At 35.6% G+C, this 18093-nt stretch overlaps 3 protein-coding genes across 3 annotated transcripts; 2 read left to right on the top strand and 1 right to left on the bottom strand.

The window, feature by feature from the left end:
* The first annotated feature begins 3308 nt into the window (after nucleotides 1–3308).
* LOC107568689 (lymphocyte cytosolic protein 2-like) lies at nucleotides 3309–11157 on the top strand. The gene is made up of 13 exons (XM_016254668.1): nucleotides 3309–3352; nucleotides 3813–3878; nucleotides 3995–4023; nucleotides 4119–4153; nucleotides 4247–4448; nucleotides 4550–4623; nucleotides 4723–4786; nucleotides 4861–4941; nucleotides 5048–5105; nucleotides 5190–5256; nucleotides 5558–5632; nucleotides 5883–6038; nucleotides 10749–11157. Exons 1-13 carry the CDS (start codon nucleotides 3309–3311, stop codon nucleotides 10872–10874), a joined length of 1077 nt encoding a protein of 358 aa, XP_016110154.1. The 3' UTR covers nucleotides 10875–11157.
* A 1627-nt stretch (nucleotides 11158–12784) lies between these two features.
* Nucleotides 12785–13161, bottom strand: LOC107568678 (synaptonemal complex central element protein 3-like). The gene is made up of 2 exons (XM_016254657.1): nucleotides 13053–13161; nucleotides 12785–12966 (listed from the first exon to the last, which is right to left on the bottom strand). Exons 1-2 carry the CDS (start codon nucleotides 13159–13161, stop codon nucleotides 12785–12787), a joined length of 291 nt encoding a protein of 96 aa, XP_016110143.1.
* A 1284-nt stretch (nucleotides 13162–14445) lies between these two features.
* LOC107568681 (forkhead box protein I1-like) lies at nucleotides 14446–15985 on the top strand. Its single transcript, XM_016254660.1, has 2 exons — nucleotides 14446–15040; nucleotides 15359–15985. The coding sequence occupies exons 1-2, from the start codon at nucleotides 14446–14448 to the stop codon at nucleotides 15919–15921; spliced, it is 1158 nt and encodes a 385-aa protein (XP_016110146.1). The 3' UTR covers nucleotides 15922–15985.
* The last annotated feature ends 2108 nt before the right edge of the window (nucleotides 15986–18093 follow it).

Below are 18093 nucleotides of genomic sequence, written 5' to 3'. Positions count from 1 at the left end.
TATTAAAGTATTTTAATAAAACTAAGAAACTGAAATTGCTTGTGGTCTCGTTTAATGTTTATGAACCTAAATACGCCCAAAACGCCCAAACAGTTGATATTTCTGTATGTTGAACAACAAACAGGCATGTCCAAATACGAAAATGCAGTTTAATTCGATTGCAAAAAATGCAACATAGGCTAAATTATGAAGAAAGAAACATAATAATATTGCAACGTGTTCAGAATGTTGTTGTGTTGTGGAAAACAATGTGTTTAATGTTAATGTTGCACTTTATTCCTTTTTGCGTTTGGAACTGTTATTGGATGGTCAAGTGTATAGGGAAAGAGGCTCCACCCCCTGGGGTGTGTAAGGGGAAACTGAGAGAAGGGGGTCTGAAGAGTGCCTCGCTGGTACAAGTGCGGTTCTCTCTCAACGCTTCAGACACGGGTCACGACGAGGCGTTCCCCATAGCGACCCCTAGAGGACGCAGTGTCTCGTTCCCTACTCAGGGAACCATGGTTACATAAGTAACCTGAGACGTTCTCTCTCAACTCGGGGTGTGTACGGCGTGGGTTGTGGCCGACAGCAGCCCAACTAAACACCCCTTTTGCATCAAAAACGCCTCGTCCTTGTCTGAGAACGCTACAATATATTTTTAGATAAACTATATGATGTGCCTTCCAGTGATGCTTGAAACATTACTGGCCATTTCTGTGAAAGAGACCAACAATCCAAAAACAATTCAAAATTAAGAACACGCTACTTAAGTGTAAAATGTAAAGTCGACTTCTCTTTTTGCTCCCTCAGATTGCTTTGCTTTCCTCAGACAGATTTCGAATTTTCAACAACCCTGTTGGGCTCATGAATATTAATCACGTTGTCTGAGTTCACTAAAAGTGATATGCTTCAAAACGACGGTGAAAGGTAAGCATTAGACTCACCTTTCACCGTTATTGTAATTATCGCACAGAATGTCGGGGACGAAATCAGTAATTAAATAAGTGATTATCAATTATGACTGTTGCTACGTTCCTATATTGCACTAAGTCATTTGAGCGTTGTATCCCAGACACGCGCCGTCAGAGAGGAAAAAATAAAACCCTTGAAAATAAATAGAGCGATACAGTATAGAGCGTTTATTTAATGAATATACTTGAAGGGATTAACTTTGTCACACTTGGCCCTAGGCGCCTCCCTTGCCTAGAGTCTGGCCCACTTTGATATGCGGGCAGTACGGACAGTATGCTGCCCCGGTGACAAAAGTGTAGACAAAGCCCGTGGGAAACACGCCACCGCTGGAAGGTGGGTGGCATGTTAATCCGCGTTACCGCTGTGTTGGTGTACATAATCACACCTGCGGAAGTCACCACCATGCATGTAAATAAATCAAAGGGAAGGATCTAAAATCCATTATTAGTCACGTTACGAGGTTGAGAACCCATTTAAATTGTAAAACCAGGCCTAGGCTACTTCGTGTGTCAACATAGAGTGATTATGTTTTACCAAATTGGATGTTATGGCCTAATCATGACATTTGTTTTCATATAATTTATCAGCAGATTTCTCACTTGGTTTGCCTATTACTTGATGCATAGTCAATTCACTCAGTGGGACATGCCATAAATCTGCCAAACTGTCTGGCCTGATGAATGATGGGATATTGGCTCCAGTGGGGGTCTTGACTTCGAGGACAGGGGGTGGGATTCTCAATTCTTCATTTGCTTCCCTTGGCTACCTCCATGTATTAAAAGAAAAATGATTTCACTTTTGATATTTAAAAAGTAGGCTACTTGACTAAATAATAGCTCACAATGCTTATATATATATATATATATAGTCATTTTGTGGTCAGAAAAAAACAATCATTTTCATTTGTAATGCGTTTACCCACTAGGTATGGCTCTTTACTAAATATAGGTCTATCATACCTGCTCGCTTACTTATTTTTAAGTTCTTCATTTGAATAAATATTTAGACATGATTAAACACTAGATATTTAAATGAGAAATTAAAAAAAAGTTAATAACTTACATCCTTTTTAATCCTTTTTTTATAATTTTTCATCCTTTGATACTTGCATAATTATTACACACAATGAATGCAAGCAAATACTGAATAAAATTTTAAGTTTAAAATGGTGCTAAATCATTTGAATAAATATTTAGACATGATTAAACACTAGATATTTAAATGAGAAATTAAAAAAAAAGTTAATAACTTACATCCTTTTTAATCCTTTTTTATAATTTTTCATCCTTTGATACTTCCATAATTATTATACACAATGAATGCAAGCAAATACTGAATTAAATTTTAAGTTTAAAATGGTGCTAAAAAGGCATTCAACTTCAACAAAATATTTGTATCCCCTTATATTTACAGTTTATACACATGAATTGATATTGATTTGAGATCGAAGCCCCAACCAAACTAACATCATATCATATACACGCATAACTGTAAAGATATTCACAGCAACCCGTCAAAATAAAAGTCCAGTTTAATTTGAAGACATTTGTACCAGAAATATATTACTATTGTTCAGTAGATTGTACATAGACTACTACTACTACTAGAATGAACAAACATTATTGTTTTAGGGTATAATCACTCAACATTTCTTCCATGTTTTAATTTTAATTGTAAATCCCCTTTGTTTGCCAAAAAAATAAAGTTGGCTTAATTTTCAATAATTTAAAGATAAATGAAATTAATGTCATATGCCTTCATTTTATAACCAGAAAAATGTAAATACACAACACAGAATTTCTGAGGAGGGAAAAACATTTCATACAGCTATTTTAATTAAGAATATTTTAAGAATACGTTTGAATAAATTACGTATGCATTGAAATAATTAGACATGCTAAAACACAGAATTTGATAACAATAAAACATATGGTATAATTTTTGTTAAACTTTTAATTAATTGATGTGAAATTGTATAAGTTTCATGATTTTAATAAACTAGACATGCTTTTTTTATTAATAAAATTTAATTTAACCATTAAAAAGGAGTCCTGAAAAATTAAAACAGAAAAAGACTGAATCCAGAAAAATTAAAACGGAAAAAAATAGAATTTGGAAAAACATAAAACGGATTTCATAGGGCCCTATAAAACTGAGACCTTCCCATCAAAACAGATTTTTGTGTGGACCAAACCATCTGTTGTTTCCTGCTTGCACACTCAAAAAAAACCTTCTTAAAACATTTTTGGTGAAAAATCTAACAGACTTTCACAGATTACTGTATAAAAAAAACTATGCTCAGACAAGCCAAATCACAATATAAAACAAATAATTTCTGTTTCTATCTTGTTTAGAATATGACTGATAAAGACCTTAAGAAGTTCCCCGCAGCACATATACCGTAAGTGTTAAGCTCAAAACCAAGAACAAAATCTGACAGAGAGAAAAAAAATGTATCAACTAAACATAATGCCAAAGGGCATGTGCCTTCTGGCTCTGCTATGTCTGATTTGGCAGATGCCTTAATCTAAAGCAACTTGCATTGCAAGGCTGGAAATTGCATTAATTAGAAGCGTACATTTCATTAGTTAATTCCCTGGGAATCAAACCCATGGCCTTGGCATTGCTGGCACCATGCTCTATACTGTTTTGGGTACAAACAGCAACTGTCCAGTACAAAAACACTAAAGAGTCTGCAGATAGAATTGTAAGTGAGTCACCTAAAATTCACCATGTTTACACAATGTATCTGTAAATTACACTTGCCTTCAAATATTGGTAAAAAAGGGGGGGGGGGGGGGGCATTCTCTTTCTCGTTACATTGTTCTATATTTATTTACTTCTGTTTTTCTATTTGGAAGATTTGTCACAAAGATCTGCAGAGATATTAATCAGAATAACAAACAAAAGAAGAATCTGTTCAATAGGTAAGATCATGCTTTAAAACGCTTCAGAATTCCACTACTGTTATTTCTGTAAGACAAAACAGAACTGTCTCTACATGCTTGAGAATTTGTCATTTTAAAACCTTTGCCTTGACTAGATCAGATCATCGGATGCCTCCAAACCAAGGTAACAAGTTACATAAACAACTGTAGTTACACTACTTAACCCATTAAGCACAAAACCTAAAATGTCTCTATATAACTTTCTTTGAAAAAATTTAGAACCTAATCCAGGAGGTTGGGATTCTGATGAATTTGTAAGTCCCCATGCTATACTTTTTTTTTAAATTTCTCTCACCACTCTTTTTAGGACTTAGTATTAAATGCAAAATGTGCATTTATATTTCTAGGACCAAGAAGGAAGTGACGACGACTATGAGGAGCCAGATAATAATAATGAGTGTGAAGACAATTACATATGCGCAGCATCATGTGATACTGAGGAAGATGTGAATATTGATGATGACTACGAAACACCTCCTACTGAAACACCTTCTGAATTACCAACTCATTTTCGTGTTGCCAAGCCTCTTGGTGATGGTGATTATTTAGGTAATTCACAATACTAATCACTAAATGTATATAAATGAAAGAATCCATGTATTTCAATTAGTGCGGTTCACTCACCCATTCTGTCGTGTGGTGGCGTGTAGACAGCGGCCCACGTGGTTCTGCAAGACCACCCCAGGACAACAGGTCAGCATCTCTTCCCAGAGGGCTTTTGAATGTAAGTAAAAATCGTTTTAGTATAAATATATCTTTATTCTTTTTACTGTAAATGCTGTCACTATAAGGTCATGCATAAGATGACTGTGTTTACTTTCAGACACCTAAGCCTCCATCCCGACCGGATCCCTCTCCACAAAGGCCTTTCATTCCCCCCAATCAATGTAAGTGAGTTCAATTTCAAATCCCTCTAAAATGAAAGCATGATCTCTGAATGTTCTGCAAATCATATCCACAGTCAAACCTGGTGTGCCAATGGTAGATCGGAGTAAGAAACCTGGCTCATCTGCTCTGTCAAAAAAAACAATTGGCAAATCAGGTACCACTCAGGTTTAATTTGAAATCTTCTTTAAACCTTTTGTATTGTATGGTCATATCACTAAATGTTTATTTTAACTTAAACAATTTCATTTTTATCCTTACAGCAATAAACCAAAACACCTTACCAATGGCTTCAAATCCAGCAACTTTACCCACACAAAGGTGCCTATCTTTATCAACTTGCATCGATTCTTATAAAGTAAAAGAGCAGTATAGTACCTACATATTTTTCAATCTCCAACACAGATTTAACATCCAGCAGAGGGATGAGTTTCCTCCTCCACAAGTAGAAGTGAATGTGATGATGGGGCAGGTGATCACAATCACATTACCTATAATAAACATGACAGCAAGCATCTCACAATCCCACAAACCATCAAGGAATTTAAAGCATGCATAGACTGGACAACCACAAGATGGCACTGTTGTTACACGTGGTCCTGTGGTTTGCTTTACAATGACGCTAAACAAAAGAAACGCAAGTCCAGTATTGCTTACACACCTTGTGCATTATTTACAATCATAGAAGCTATCAAATGTATTTCCTGCTGTAATAATGAAAGTGAACACATACTAGTCCACAGTGTAAAGGCTGAATGTTTTTATGCACTCAGGACATGGATCCACGGTGGTATGTGGGGCAAATGTCACGAGCAGAGGCCGAAGTCTCACTCAGACAAATGAATACAGTGAGTTCCACCACTAAAGTCATAGAATGTTTTAGAATGATCTAAAATACACACCTGCCTTCAAATAATTCTTATAAAATTTGCATAAAATAAGCTTTTATGAGAGAATTAATTTGTAATTTAAAGACACAATAAAAATCCAGGCCTTTCCTTTGTATATGAAGAGAAAGAAAATATAGAGCAAAAAATAGAGAGAGCAAGTGTATGAAGACATACACATACTTAGTGCTGAACATTATGTCTTTTTTAGGATGGCACTTTCTTGGTGAGAGACAGTTCAAAGGGCTGCACAGAGCAGCCATACACACTCATGGTGCTGCACCAGCTAAAAGTGTACAACATCCAGATCCGTTTCCTTGGAAACAAAAATGGATATTCCCTGGGCACTGGGCTAAATGGTGTCGAGGTAATGGCATCTGTTCATTCTGACAGAAACGTCAGTCATGAATGATATCCTGATTAACCCTGTAAAGCCTGGTGTATAAAACACTAGTCAGAAAAATCATGGAACAGTTTATCAAACCTTTAGACAAAACAAAAAAAAAGTTATTATTATTATTATTTTTTTTTTTAGTATCACAGTTGATACATCAGGCTTTTATGGCTCATATAGTATGGTACAGTAATATAGGACAATATGAAGCTTATACTTAAGGTGGGAAAAATGCCTACATTTTAATCAAAGGCCCAAACAGAGCAAAAATATGCAATTTGGTGCAGTTGCTGACATTTATATGATCAAATAGTAAGATAAAATTCTGATAGCTTGAAATGTAATACAATGAGATCTTTATAACATAAGCATAATGCTTACATAAAATTATTAGTTTATTAGTTTCATAAGCTCTGGGCAAAACATAAAATGCAAAATGATACAAAGATGATTAAGAGACATACAAATACATTTTCCTCACATGCCCAATCATCTATCTTTTAAAAAAAAATTAATAAATAAATAAATATGTACGGATAATCAAGTAAACCTAAGTTGCTTCAGTATAGTAAGTGTTCATCTTGAGATATTATCAGTATAAAAGTTACATTTATTTTATAAAATCAGTAAAGATTTCACAGGAAAAAGACATGTTTACCACAACCTGAAACAGGGTGTCTGCAGATACGAACAAGTTAAATTTAAGACATTTTAAGACCTTTTTAATACCAGCTTATGTGAAATGTAAGACCAAGACTGTGATGGATAAGCACATTATACAGTATTACATACGTTTATTTAATATTTAATGTGTTTAATGTAAAAAGAAAACAAAATATGATCGCTGTCAAAAATGCTATTTATTATTATGATACACAGTGAACTTTTCATATCAGCAGACAATTTCCCATACAAAATATCACCACAAAAGCACAGAATCACAATTTTTGGTGGTGTAACAATTTACTCAGAAGCAATATTTTCCTCAGAGTTCTATCAGCTTTTACATACTTAAATCTGCATGCTTTTAATATTTACCCCAGGCAGGGGCATGCACTCATGATTTTAGAGGGGGCACGTGGGGGCAGGGGGGGTGTCATGCTTGTCATGTGACACACAGCAGCCACGATAGCACTGCATAACTGAAATAGGTTTATGTTTTTTTTTTTTTCCCTTTTTATTCGAAATAATTCCAAACATGTTAACTATATCAGGAAATATCTTGATTCTCAAATATGTGTAAGTAAATGCGTTTTGCACCTTTATAGATTATGTTATTTGATCAATAAATGGTGATGGGCAAAGTAGACTAATAGTGTAATCTATTAGGCTAACTACACATAAAACCCAGACTTTTTAATTAAGTACCAGATATGGCTGTCAATCACAATTTTTGGTGGTGTAACAATTTACTCAGAAGCAATATTTTCCTCAGAGTTCTATCAGCTTTTACATACTTAAATCTGCATGCTTTTAATATTTACCCCAGGCAGGGGCATGCACTCATGATTTTAGAGGGGGCACGTGGGGGCAGGGGGGTGTCATGCTTGTCATGTGACACACAGCAGCCACGATAGCACTGCATAACTGACATAGGTTTATGTTTTTTTTTTTTTTCCCTTTTTATTCGAAATAATTCCAAACATGTTAACTATATCAGGAAATATCTTGATTCTCAAATATGTGTAAGTAAATGCGTTTTGCACCTTTATAGATTATGTTATTTGATCAATAAATGGTGATGGGCAAAGTAGACTAATAGTGTAATCTATTAGGCTAACTACACATAAAACCCAGACTTTTTAATTAAGTACCAGATATGGCTGTCATGCCATAAAATATTTTTAATACGACTGACTTTGTATTTAATGTGAATTTAATAACAATATTGTATGTTACTAATTATAACACTTTCAGAGAGCAAAGAACACATTATCAAAGAACATTTTCATTTAGTATAGTCAGAGTTCAGGCACTCTCAAAAACTCCCATTAAAATCACAAAAGATGTTTACACTGTGAAATGAATATCTTAACTAACATTCGTAACATTCGTAATGTGCACTGCAAGATTACAACTGCAGGGAATAATGTTATGAGATTAGTGTTTTAAATAAAATTGTGAATATACATATAAGAAATGTTGGGAAAAAATGCATACTTTTAAACATAAGACTAAACCACCAGTAGGTGGCGGTAAGTCACTTATTCCTTCAAAACGCTGAATCATTCAGTAACAAAAACACCGAGTGTTGCTTGGAGAATATGCAATACTTCTGTTCTGATCTTTGTTTGGAACTATTTTCGTTGGTGAAATAGAACAAAACAGTCAAAATGGTGTCTAAAATGTAAGTAACTTAACTTTTTTTTTTTCGTAACTAAAATCAGTGTAACATTTACAATCATGAAAATTCAGCAAAATTGCTCCCTTGTATGTTACTTAACTACGTCACGGGCAAGTAAAATTCTCGAGCCATTTTTCAGTAAACTTGCATTTACCCATTTAAAGTAGCTAGGAGGCTGGTCAACTAAGCTCAGTGTTTCCCAACCTTTTTTTAGTCGCGGCACCCTTTGGAAATTTTAACAAACTTGTGGAACCCTACAACATTAATTCTGTCACAATATTTGAATTTCTAACTTCGATATGATAATTTGAAAAGTATAGATATTCGGTACAACAGGGAAGAACTGCAGAATATAATGTCATACAGATATTTTTAATATTATTTGAAAAATTTGTCCATCAATGGTGGCAATCAGTAGGCTAATTTCTAATGAAAAGACCTATGTATATGACAGATTTTAATGTAGGCTTTTATACATATGCAAACATTATTTAATTACCATTATAACTTTCTCACAAATTTTTGCTCACGGAGTGTTTTTTTAATTTTACAGTGGGGTAATTTTGGTACAGTAGCACGAGATAGCTTGATTTCAAACTTTGAATTGAATAAAAAATGACAAGTAGGCTAAGCAGTCAGTAATAAAATAAGAACAAATAAAAAAATTAATAATCATAGCACAAATAAAAAATAACGACAGGCCTTTGAATTAAATTAATAGTTTTTCAGGTAGGTCTAACAGTAGGGTTAAGATATTTCACTTTCTTTTTTTTCTTTTTTTTCCCAATTATCCAAATAATGTTTAGTCCTAGAAAGCTATTATTATCAGAATACACGAGCATAAAACAGCAGTTAGCAGATCAATGAATGAGAGGGCAGCGTTACCAGCGTTGCCCATTTACCACACCATGTAACAACACAGTAGGGCTATTGCAGACAGAAACAATACTGTACTACATCAATGTTTCCTGTCGGCTCGATTTTTGAGTGGACTTTGCTGATCTGATTCGCATGAACGGTATACGAGTGGAGCGACTGAGCGGAGCGCACACGCCAGAGCGGGATAATACGCAGAGCGTCACACCACGTGAAAGTGAAACCTGAGCGGTGACCTAATTTTCCGCAGCCAAAATTTCGGTGCATCTCTAATTATTGGCGACTAAATAAATAATTAATTATTAATTATTTAAAACCCACTGAATCTGAATTTAAGACATTTTAAGGCCTTTTTTTTAAAAAGTAAACTTTATTTAAGATATTACAAGTCTTTTTAAGGACCCGCAGCCACACTGTTTTTAGAATAATACTTTAAGGCCTTTTACTTGTTGAAAAAGTATAAATTATCAGTCAGATGACAGAAGGCATGTAGTAGATTGTGTAAAACAGGTTTTTAGCAAACTTTTGAGCATGTTGATAATTTAGACGTCTTATAAAGTTGTGTATCAAATACACAACAGTAGGCTTTATATAGGGTTAATTAAAAGGCTTGTAGGGTTAAGATATTTCACTTTCTTTTTTTTCTTTTTTTTCCCAATTATCCAAATAATGTTTAGTCCTAGAAAGCTATTATTATCAGAATACACGAGCATAAAACAGCAGTTAGCAGATCAATGAATGAGAGGGCAGCGTTACCAGCGTTGCCCATTTACCACACCATGTAACAACACAGTAGGGCTATTGCAGACAGAAACAATACTGTACTACATCAATGTTTCCTGTCGGCTCGATTTTTGAGTGGACTTTGCTGATCTGATTCGCATGAACGGTATACGAGTGGAGCGACTGAGCGGAGCGCACACGCCAGAGCGGGATAATACGCAGAGCGTCACACCACGTGAAAGTGAAACCTGAGCGGTGACCTAATTTTCCGCAGCCGAAATTTCGGTGCATCTCTAATTATTGGCGACTAAATAAATAAATAATTATTAATTATTTAAAACCCACTGAATCTGAATTTAAGACATTTTAAGGCCTTTTTTTTAAAAGAAAACTTTATTTAAGATATTACAAGTCTTTTTAAGGACCTGCAGCCACACTGTTTTTAGAATAATACTTTAAGGCCTTTTACTTGTTGAAAAAGTAGAAATGATCAGTCAGATGACAGAAGGCATGTAGTAGATTGTGTAAAACAGGTTTTTAGCAAACTTTTGAGCATGTTGATAATTTAGACGTCTTATAAAGTTGTGTATCAAATACACAACAGTAGGCTTTATATAGGGTTAATTAAAAGGCTTTATAGGTTTAATGAAAGTGAGGATTGTGTTTTAGATGATCAGCTGTGGTGATATTTATTGGTTCAATGATATTTCCTCAATTAATCGACTGTATGTGTGTCCCAGAATTTCTCCAGTGTCGTAGACATGGTCGCACATCACATGAAGACCCCACTGATTCTGATAGACGGACTGGAGCGTGGAGCAGGACCTAATCGCCAGTGCTGCCTCATGCACCCGGCAGGTTTCTGAACCCACAAAGCAGAAGACGAATCTATGTAATGCTGACTGGATTCCAGTGTCAAACAGACTTACATGGAATTCAGACACTTTGTCTGGTGAAATGCAGCAATTATAAAGTTAGCAATCAACACCAGGATATTTAAGCACTGAAAAATGAAGTACATGACTAAATTAATAAATCATTCTCAGTTTAATTTGATCCGACAAGACTGTCTACACCTTTTAAATTGAAGATAAATGTTTAAACACTTTCAGTGTTCAAAATCAAGCATTTTAGACTCAATGTTAGCTAGAGGCAATTTTACTTATTATCAATTCTTAAAATGTACATTCTAAATTAAATATTCCTAATGTTTTTAGTGTTTGAACTTATTGTTTCCTATTCAGTTGTGAAGTTTAAGTGAAAAAGCACTTCTCTTCAGTTACGTATTTAGTCTTCCATCGTTTGTTGATGGCTTAACCACGTTAGGGTTTCCACGTCAGTCTGGAGACACGCCATTTTATCAGGGTGTGTGAAGCACACGGTCAGGTTACACTGCAGCAGCTGGATCTTCACTGAAAACAAAAGGTGTAGTGGTTGAACATACAGCAAGAAGAACACAAGAAGACACCCTCTCATTCCATTCTGACTGACTGAAACATAACCAGCACCAACAGGTTATGTTTACTGTAATCAAAGTACATAAATAGAAGCATTCTGTTATGTATTATGCAAAGGTTACTGCTAACGTACACCCAAAGGGAAAATCTATCAGCTCATTATCATTTTACAGTAATCAATCTAAAATACAGCTACAGCAGGTCTAATCCACAAGTAACTGCCGAAATATACGTACAACGATATTTAGTTCTACTTAACTGGATATGCAGGGCTCAGCAATAGATGTAGCCAACATGTTTTCTCTAACAAATCTAATGGCTATACGACATCATAAAACTCATTATTGACAGCCCTGGAGGATTTGCGGGATGTTCTGAGTGCTGATATGTTTGTGTTAGCATTGACGGCGGTCTCAGATTAATGTCTTAGCATTGACATGAAATTTGTTCATGCAATACCCATTTCAAAGCCACCAGAATAATTTCTGCCAGCACTCGGAAAAAAAGGGGAACTATTAAACTGCCAGCACATTTCAGATTTGTCAAAACATGAGTGTGCGGAGATGACTTTTCAAACGGTATATTATTATTACATTTCATGAGGTAATTTTACAATACTGTTGAAAAATCTAAGAAAATAAGGTTGGGATTAGGTCCAACAGTCACTGAATTATGCTAACAAAAAGAAGTTCTAAATTAGCAAGTTTACCTTCCAATTGGTCAATCAATTCCGACATTAAATCCAACTGCTTCAAGATATAATCCAAGCCATCTGAGGTCCCATGTTCACTATTCTCTGTGGAATTTCCCTCAGACTCCATCTGTAAGACACACAGAGGTAAGGATAATTATGTATTGCCATTTATGTGGTCTCCTTCTGTCTTAAACGGATGGCACTCACAATAAGAAAATCTAAAAATGGAACAGCATTTTAGGTAGCATGGATGCAACACATTTTACAAACCCCATGAAGCTCTGATAATTCTAATAGGTTTGACAAAAGGTTTAGTAACTTTTTCTTAACGTGTAAACACTAAATCATTAAACTCATTTGGAAGAACACTGAAATATGCATACAAAAATGATGCCATGAGCAGAACATTCAAAAGCCCCTTTTTTGCATTTTAATGGCATTAGATTAATCAGATTCACAATCAGCATGTTTGCTTAGTTGATATTTTTATTAATTTGTATGAGGGAATACAACCATGTTAATCACAAATATACAGTGGCACCAAACAACTCTGGCAGATCTAACTGTATCAGTTTTAACAACAGTAACATCATCTTATCAGATGCCTCTGTTCTACATTGAAACTTTATTTTTGGGGGATATTATGTTCTTCAGCAGCAGGATGACAATTTTTATCTTGTCCATCTGTGGGACCACAGATGACAGCTTTGCACTTGAGGAACTCATTCTCCAGGCTCTTGAAGGATTCAGCAAGATCTGGACTGGTTCGGAGCACAACCATATCATATGCCATCCAAGACAACTTCACTGAGGACAAAGAAAATGAAAATGACAGTCGATTTTTCATTCACAGCATTGTTTTATATTTAATACAGTATTTGTTTGCTATCTACCTGAAACATTCTCCATTTGTTCAGTCATCTTCTCCAAATGTTGGTTCAGTTGTAAACTCTCACGACTGGAGTCCTCACATAATCGCACACTGGAAATATCGTCAGACATCTAAAACCCAGTCAAGTCCGTGACTCCCGCTGGATTGCTGTTACTTAATTTTACATGTTAAATTAGTTATATTTTCATTAAACAAGACCGAGTTTTAAACGCACATAATCAATTATACACGTTTTTCTTTCATCCGTTTTCTGTCATTCAAATGTACCTCAGGCCAACATTGCTTTAAATTACGTTAATAAATGAATATACATGTAGTGTGTATAGAAATTCAGAACTTAATTAAATTACCTTGGTAATGTATCGAACTGAAGACGATGTTAATGTTTCGTGTTTTATTGCGACTGCTGACAGTTACTGGAGCAATGCGCGCGACGCCTAAGTTTAAACGGCTCTCGCGCGTGCACACTCAAATACCGTACACCTTGTCGAATCGTCTATAATCTCGCTTTCTTTTAAGGGATATCCGCTTTACTTACACGAATCGGTTCTTTAAAAGTGTTATTTTCAGAAAACCTATTAATAAAACGATTAATCGATTATTTTACGTCATGACGTCCTCCCTGACGTCCCGGCGTGGCCAGCTGAATAAATGAATGAACGAATGAACACATAAATAAATATAAATAAATGTTATTTAATAATACACTGTAATACAGTTTACATTTATATTAAGCACTGTCTCTTGGCTAAAATGTTATTGCATGCTTGAATTAATTACAACCACTAGCGAAATGAATTGATGGTGGTGGCTCTACACAGAACGGTTGAATGACAAGAGTGTAAACACCATTCTACTTACAAATAAAAGCTGCAGTTGAAACTTTTCCATCAATAAATTAGTGCTTGTTCCTCATAAAATATTTTGAGAAGATAAAGTTATTAAAAAGTTAGGTTTCATATATATATATATATATAAATAAATAAAACATTTATTTTCAGGAGATTTAGGTGCTTGTAACTGAAAATTCCAGTGTGTCAGGTTAAACTCTGTGAATGCCTTCAGGTGATGGTGGTGCTGCTGGTTTGTGGATGAGTGGGTGGGTGGGTGGTTGTGGGGGCTGTGTCAGGAAGAGCCTAAACACGTGGAAGGTTTCAATAAGGTGGAACTGAGGCGGTGCTACATATGCATAAATAAAACTGCTGCAACAGGTGATGATGTTGATACAGCAGAATAAAGCACAACAGCAGAGAGGACTCACGCAGGACAACTCAGACTGGAAACAACTTGGAGCGCATTAAATTATTCCTGGACGGTAAGGTAAAAAAGAAGTGCAGGTCATCAGAGAGAAAGAGAAAGACTGTCCAAGTGGAACACATCCAGATCACTCAGCAATGACATCCTATGAATCTCAAGGTCAGTCTCCGACGAGATGTGGCCCTCAGTTCCCAAGCTTGGGACAGGAACCTCCAGAATTGAGTCTGTACAGCGACAGCTACTATCCACCACCATCACTGCCGAGTCCACAGCGAGCCAATCTTTCCTCATACGAACTCGGAGACTTCGCCGCCTCATCGCCTAACCCCTACCTGTGGTTCAACAGCCCAGGGATGAACAGCACTCCTTATCTGGGTGGAACGCCAGGCCCTGCAGGACCTCCTTTTGTTCCCCAGCACTACGGCATGCAGAGGGCCTATTTGGGACCTGGGGGACCAGGTGGTCCTGGTGGCGAACTGAGCTGGTTCTCCATGCCTTCTCAAGAGGAGCTTATGAAGCTGGTCAGGCCACCTTATTCATACTCGGCTCTTATTGCGATGGCCATACATGGTGCACCAGATCGCCGCCTCACTCTAAGTCAGATTTATCAGTATGTTGCAGACAACTTCCCTTTTTATAACAAGAGCAAAGCAGGATGGCAAAACTCTATTCGTCACAACCTCTCACTAAATGACTGTTTCAAAAAGGTTCCACGAGATGAAGATGATCCAGGTGAGTGTTTGTCTCTTTGATTCTTTTTTTATTGAATCAAGTTAAAAAACTCTTTAAAAATTACTAAAATGATATAGTCTTAATAATAATAAACTATATACAAATTACATGTTATTTCATATTTAAATATTATTTATATAAGCATGAATATGTATTTATCATTTTTATTAATTTTAATAATATATTTAATTTATTATTATATTTAAATAAATATTTTTTATTTTTTATCATTTTTAATAAATAATTACTATATAATACCTAGATAATTTTTTGATCATGTAACTGTATTTAATGTGCAATTGATCTTTCATTTTAAAGGGAAGGGTAATTACTGGACCTTAGATCCAAATTGTGAAAAAATGTTTGACAACGGCAACTTCAGACGCAAGCGGAAGAGAAAGTCTGACATTCTCCCAGAGAATAGCAGTTCTGGAGGGAATCTGAGCTCTGAGTCAGGAGACAGTAATGGCAGGGGCAGTCCAAAAAATCAAGCTGTTGACATTTCCACTTCGCCTGAAAAGGGTCCTTCACCCGCATCCACGGGTCCATCACCATGCTTGAGCAACTTCCTGACTGAGATGTCTGGTGTAGCTGGTTCTCTCGACATGGAAGGAGATCCCCTGAGTCGTCCCTTTACACTCAGTCTGCTGATGGATGGAGCACAGAGAGCATCTCAACCCGCCGGGTTTTGCACTTACTCCCCCAGCTCCACGGTGTCCGAGTGGGCGTCACCTCTGCCCCCACCACCCCCCATTTCCCCATCACCCTCCCACTCCACTTTAGGCTACAGCGGGCCTGCTCTCAGTCAGTTTAATGGGCATTTCTACCCTGGTTTGAGCTCGACAGGTATTCTTTATCCTCGGGAGGGCACAGAGGTGTAGGAAGGGAAGCAGGTGACAGCCAAAACAGAAAAAACTGAATGATCAACTCACGCTACAGACACTGGGGGCAAGAAAAAAACTGTTGTTTTCCTGAAACTATACACTGCTTTTGGCCTAACTGAAATCCTTTGAGTTCTGTGGGCACAAGATACGAATGAATTCCCACAGGAATGGCCTAGTCAGCATGAGATATCACAGGCTGACTCTAGCAAAGGCCCCTGTTACCAGCAGCACTGACCTGAGGTCAGCTGCTGACATCAAGCCATTTTATGCACACATATCTGATTCTTACTTAGCTCATATTACTGACACTGAATTCAAGCACATACTGTATGTGGGCAGAGAAACTCCAGTGAAAATACATACGGTACAGCAGATTTTCTTCTGCTGCATACTGGTATTGTCATATGATAATGTCAGTCTTTGTATTTTAACATGACAATGTGTTTTATGTATAGTTGTAGTGTGTGAAGGATGGAGTGTATTTTATTTTATTTTACTTTACTATGAGGTCTTTAAGGGTGTATATTGCTTCTTTTTTAATAAAATATATTTTAAATAAAATTGACTTATGTTATTCATTCGAATGTTATTTAAAATAAATCCTGTTTGTATTTTACTAAAACAAATTCCTTTTAATTTTACTAAAAGCAAAGTTTATTTCAGATTTAGTGTCCATGGAAAAAAAAAGAGATGACCTTGAGAGAACTAGAACTAGTTTCACCAGGTCACTCTAACTGTCATCACTCCTCCCTTTTTTTTTCTTGAAACTTTCACTTTGCATGTAGGCTACTGCTGAGTCCATGGTTTTTGGCAGTGCTTCATTTATACTTAAAATTTGTCAGCATTTGTATTCATGTGATGATGACATGGGAGACACAGTAGCTGCTCGAGATAAGAGCTTGATATTTTTGTTTAGTTAACAGAAAATTTGATACAGCCAGACAGTGACAGATAGTTAACAGATTCCTTCATGTTCTGCTCTATGATTTCCGTTCCATTCATGTGTAGACACTGAGGTGATGGAAATGTCATTATTCTTAAATATAGTGGCCTCAAAAAGCATTTGGACATTTATGCTTTTCAAAACAATTCACAGGTTTGGTTTGAAATTATAAAACAATAAATATACAGTTTCAACTTAAAAAAAAAAGTATTTGGACACTTCTGGTTGTCAAATGTAAACATACATGGTTAATGTGATTTATTACACCTCTACTAAGGTCTACTAAGGTCATGCTGAAATGCAGTGAGTGAATGACTATAAAGGAAGTGCTTTTTGCAAGCTTTCTGTATACATCCCATTCACGATTTGGATAAATGTTTTGTTTTACATACTGCTAAAAGGACCAACAGCCAAATTATGTTCTGCTAAGTTTTGGGAATGACAACTGCATTTCAACACTGGAGTAAATCCGCTAAATTGTCTTTCTGTGAGTCACTCACGAAATTACAATGATTGACACTGACACAGTGATAACCACTATTGTAGTGATCGCAACGGACGGGACAAAAATGTTTTCAAAATATGTCAAATAGATTTGTGTATTTTATTACTGACTTTTCACTTGACCTTGTTAAAACCATGTTTATTTAACTGTGAAATTGTGAAATACTGTGTGCTTTAATGTATTATTTTAGAATTAACAGTAATTTAAATACATTTTTATTTTTAAATAATTAAATAAAAACCTTAAATAGTTAAAAGGAGTGTGTTCAAATAGTTCAAATCGGTCATGGTACCTTTGTCACAGATATAATGACATAAGACATGGAATTTTGTCACAGATATAATTAAAAAATGAAATTAAGCAAAGAAATTGAAGTTGGCCTAATTAAACTACCTAGGGTTTAATACAATTTAGGTGTCTTAGTGTTGCTTATGTGTACAAATACTGTAATGATTCAAATGCATGCTTAGCAACCAGAAAATAGAGATACAAATTAAAAATAATGAAATTAAACTAGAAAAAAAAACAGAAACTAAAAAAAAAGAAACCTTTGGTTCAGACAAACTGAATAGTTTCTGAGACTAAAATAGAGATACAAATTAAAAATAATGAAATTAAACTAGAAAAAAAAACAGAAACTAAAAAAAAAGAAACCTTTGGTTCAGACAAACTGAATAGTTTCTGAGACTTGATTCTGTTAGTGGGGTCTACAGCCCGGAGC

Source organism: Sinocyclocheilus grahami, unplaced genomic scaffold (genome assembly GCF_001515645.1).
Source record: "Sinocyclocheilus grahami isolate Dianchi unplaced genomic scaffold, SAMN03320097.WGS_v1.1 scaffold1273.1, whole genome shotgun sequence".
NCBI lineage: Eukaryota > Metazoa > Chordata > Actinopteri > Cypriniformes > Cyprinidae > Sinocyclocheilus > Sinocyclocheilus grahami.
This window is presented reverse-complemented; position numbering and strand designations above follow the sequence as displayed.